Source organism: Triticum dicoccoides, chromosome 3B (genome assembly GCF_002162155.2).
Source record: "Triticum dicoccoides isolate Atlit2015 ecotype Zavitan chromosome 3B, WEW_v2.0, whole genome shotgun sequence".
NCBI classification, from domain to species: domain Eukaryota; kingdom Viridiplantae; phylum Streptophyta; class Magnoliopsida; order Poales; family Poaceae; genus Triticum; species Triticum dicoccoides.
Window position 1 is genome coordinate 849,044,642 of NC_041385.1, and position 3,891 is coordinate 849,048,532.

General features: G+C 43.9%; 1 protein-coding gene and 1 pseudogene across 1 annotated transcript in view; both read right to left on the minus strand.

Moving 5' to 3' along the window:
* Positions 1 to 3,885, minus strand: part of LOC119278906 — a 10,582-nt pseudogene extending 6,697 nt beyond the window's left edge.
* Positions 3,410 to 3,891, minus strand: part of LOC119280303 — a 2,574-nt gene continuing 2,092 nt past the window's right edge. The window contains exons 8-10 of the mRNA XM_037561200.1: positions 3,743 to 3,752; positions 3,562 to 3,644; positions 3,410 to 3,442 (exon numbers count right to left, since the gene is read on the minus strand). Coding sequence (XP_037417097.1) covers positions 3,410 to 3,442; positions 3,562 to 3,644; positions 3,743 to 3,752 — 126 coding nt within the window. The remainder of the gene's footprint in view (positions 3,443 to 3,561; positions 3,645 to 3,742; positions 3,753 to 3,891) is intronic.

A 3,891-nucleotide genomic window follows, 5' to 3' on the forward strand; every position in this document is an offset into this window, starting at 1 on the left:
CCGCCGCCGCCTAGGGACACCCCCCATCCCGCTCCGTCCCGCGCCAGAGGAAGCCGAGAGGGGAAAAGCGCGGTGGCCGCCGCCGCCAGCGTCGCCCGGGCCAGGCCCGGCGGCGGGGAGGGAAGGAGGAGGGGGGGGTCGCTGGAGAAGGAGCTCGGGGCGCGGCCGGTCGCCCGCGGGGGCGACGCGGTCGCGAGAGCCCGAGAGGAAGGGGACAACCACTAATTTCAGACCGTCCGAGTGACTTGATTTAAAGAGGACTGAACCAAAGACAAAGCCTGTGAGTGGCTAAAGATTCTTATTTGGTTGGACCTAAATCCACAAATTATTTCAGTGAACAGGGATATCCTACTTCACTTTGACAGCTACAAAATCCACAAATTATTTGGTTGGACCTAACTATAACTACACAGATTATCATGTCTCCACCTTATTGTAATCATAGTTTATGTATTATGTAGTCCTTTGTATTTATATGTATCATTCTAGCTATTGCGCGAGATTTTTACCAAATGGCAATTCAAATTTTCTAGTGGACAAAGGCCTAGCAAGTTGAATTTATAGTTCTGTTATATGTACTCACAAATATATTGCTTGTGAAGTTTAAAGCAGTAAGAGAAATAACAAGGAGAGGATTAACAGAATAACTAATTGAGCATGACACTACTTCATTTTTACCTTTTTGGTGAAGAGGGTACATGCGTCATCAGGGCCCAGATGGTTCAGCTTGTATATGTTTATTCCATCCTTTGAGCAGTGCTTGGCAATATTCTCTTCCCTTGTGGTGACTATTATGCAGCTTGCTGTCGTTTCTGGCAAATATTTTTTTATAGCATCCCACTCTCCTATGGACCACAAATCATCAAGAACAAGCAAATATCTTTTCCCTTCCAAACATCTTGTTAAATCTGTCTCATTTCTATCTCTAAATTGCATAGTTAAGCTCTCAAGGAGTGTTGCTGAATTGAATGGACGCATGACTGTGACACAAGCACGCTTATCAAACATGCTACTAATCTCTTGGCTTTGATAGATATCCCTCACTAGTGTTGTTTTTCCAATACCACCCATTCCTCACAAGGAGAACACATGAAATTGCTGGCGATCTTCATTTGAGATTAGTTTGACGATTTCCTCTTTTTCATTCCCTCTCCCGATGAGGCGAGATTCCTCTAGAGTAGCCATTGTCTCCATACGAGTGAGGATGTTCTTGTGTGCAGAGCTGTTAACAATGCTAGGGGCTACATAAGAGGTGGACCCTTTTTCCTCCTGAGAAACCTAAACACAAGCACACGATTAATGCTTAGGTGTTGCCTTCATTTCCACATGATAATATTTTGTCCTCTTTTAAGTTTTTTGTAATTTTTCATATAATACTTTATGTTCTAAAAGGAATTGGAAATCTCTAACAAATCATGTAGTTTGTTAGGTAGGACAAAAAAGAAAAGAAAGTATATTGGGAGTATATATACATGTAGGGAAGTTGTTGGATATGATGTTGGGCACAATACTTCAACATGTAGAATATCAAACAAAATATTATGATATGAAAGAGTTTACGGGTAAAATAGGTACTTGGATTCTCCATCATTGATTACTTGAAACACTGTTAAGAGTTGAAGTGGTTGGAACCTTTCCAAAATTCAAGTGGTTGGAACCTTTCGTTGGTGTCAAAAATGGAGAGGATATAATTCATTGCTGGTTGCTGACCAGTGGCCCCTAGATAAGTATAGGAAGCCAAATAACTCCACACGAGTTGAGGACCTGAGCTAGAAAACCAATGGAGTACGAGATTGGATCTAAGGCTAAGGCAGATGACATGCAATGCAAACAGATGATGGAGGGTGGAGGGGGAGATGTATAAATACCACAAGGAGTCATTTATGCACATTGACCTTGATAAATCAAGGTTACTATATATCTCAGTAGTTGCGTAAGTAAAATGTACATAAATCCTACAAATTCTTTCCCATGAAAAAGAAAAAATATTTTTTTAATTAAACTAAGTAGAATGGCTATTAACCTAAAACTTTCAGGAAAACACAATCCAAGCTAGTTGATTATGTCAACCATTAGTTGCGGCACTAAACAAACTTAACAGGAGGAGCATTAATTTGACAATTTTCAGGACATCGAAATTACCTTACTATAGAAAGCATAAAGAGATCGATCCACAAATAACTTCTTATGCACCAGAGCTTCATCCTCTGCTCCTATGCATAAGCTTGCAACTTCAACTTTCTCAGTGGATACTATGATTCGACTTCCTTTCTTGTTGCTTGGGAAACATGTTTTAATGCAATCCCACTCTTCAATGGTGTGTATGCCATTGAGTACAATTAGGTAACTCTTGAAATTCAAATATCTCTTGAACTCATGAGCCAAACCATCTTCTTTCATCATCGCCATCATCCTCAAAACATGGGCCCCAATAGCTGATTTTCCTTCTTCTCCTGTTTCTTGAAGAGAATTAACATGAATTTGCCTAATGATGCTTCGAATGAAATCTGTCTGATTGAAAGGGCACATCAATGTGATCCAAGCACAGCAATCAAAATTCTTGTGTATCATGGGATCTGCATAGGCACTTCGAATGATGGATATCTCCCCCAGATCACTACTACTTGTGCCCCACAACGCTATCACTCGAAGTGCATCATCCTTGCAATTGATCAACTTGACGAGATCCATTTTTGCTTTCTGCTGCAGTAGCCTTGCATCATCGGCAGCCGACATCGTTGTACCTGAGATGGTAGGCTGCCCAACAATGGAGGTAGGCTTGGAGCTAGAACCCTTGATGAGGTGGTACCGTTGGTTCCTCTGGCTGACATCCTCCACCTTGATTCTGAGCTCCTTCATCTGCTTCGCCACACAACGCCGGTCTAGCAGCGTGCGAGGGATGCGCCACCAAGACTGCTTCTGAAGACGAACGGCGAAATCATGGAGACAGTCCTCGACGGCGTAGGACACATCGCGGACTTGTTTCACCCAAGTCCTGACCACCTTATTGTCGTCTCGCTCCTCGTGCGCAGCCATCAGGAACGACTGCATCATCTCGAGCTCGTCCGAAATGAAGCAGTGGTCGCGCTGCACACCAAGCTGCAGAGCCACCTCCTCGGCCACAGCCGACTGGGCATATTTGAGCGCCCCGCTCAGTACGGACTTACTAATGCTGATGGACGTCGCCTCCATTTTGTGTAACAGATATAGGTTGCACCGCAAACTAGTGGGTGGTGTTAATGGCTGTGCTTGAGCTAAACCAAAGATGTAAATAACAAGAGAGGAAACAGGACACACCTGGTGTTGTCGAATGAAGACTGTGGCGCGGTGACAGCAGCCTCGTGAGGGACCAAACGACTGTGATGGCAACCAAAACGGCAGCAGCAACGCAGTCTCTGAAGCTTCAGCCTCAACACCAGTGTTCTCCCAAGCGACCAGAGATCTGTCAGGCGAACCAGAAAGATAATAATTAGCAAATGGCCAAATGTACCAACTGGACACGTGATTTTGGAAGATGTGAGAGATCCACCAGAGTAGACTAGGAAAGGCAGATAACATTACCAGTATGAAGGGGTCCGTCACCTTGTCCTGGTCCAGAACCACAACTGCAGCACAGGCAGAACTAATTAACCGCAGAACCAGAGCTACAGTTCAGAGTGGGGAATTATTCAGAGCTGTAGTTCAGAGTGGAGAAGAAAATGCAGTGGAAATGGAGCAAAATTGAACCAGAAACATAGTTTACAATTTACCAGCTACAGTTAGTAAATGACCAAAGCAGGGTAAGAAAGACAAAGAAAATTACCAGGACGAAGGGTTGCAACCAAGCTGGACGCCTTCTACTTCATAATTGTCAGTGGTGGTGCAGAAGTTGGCGCTACCGTTCAGAGTGGA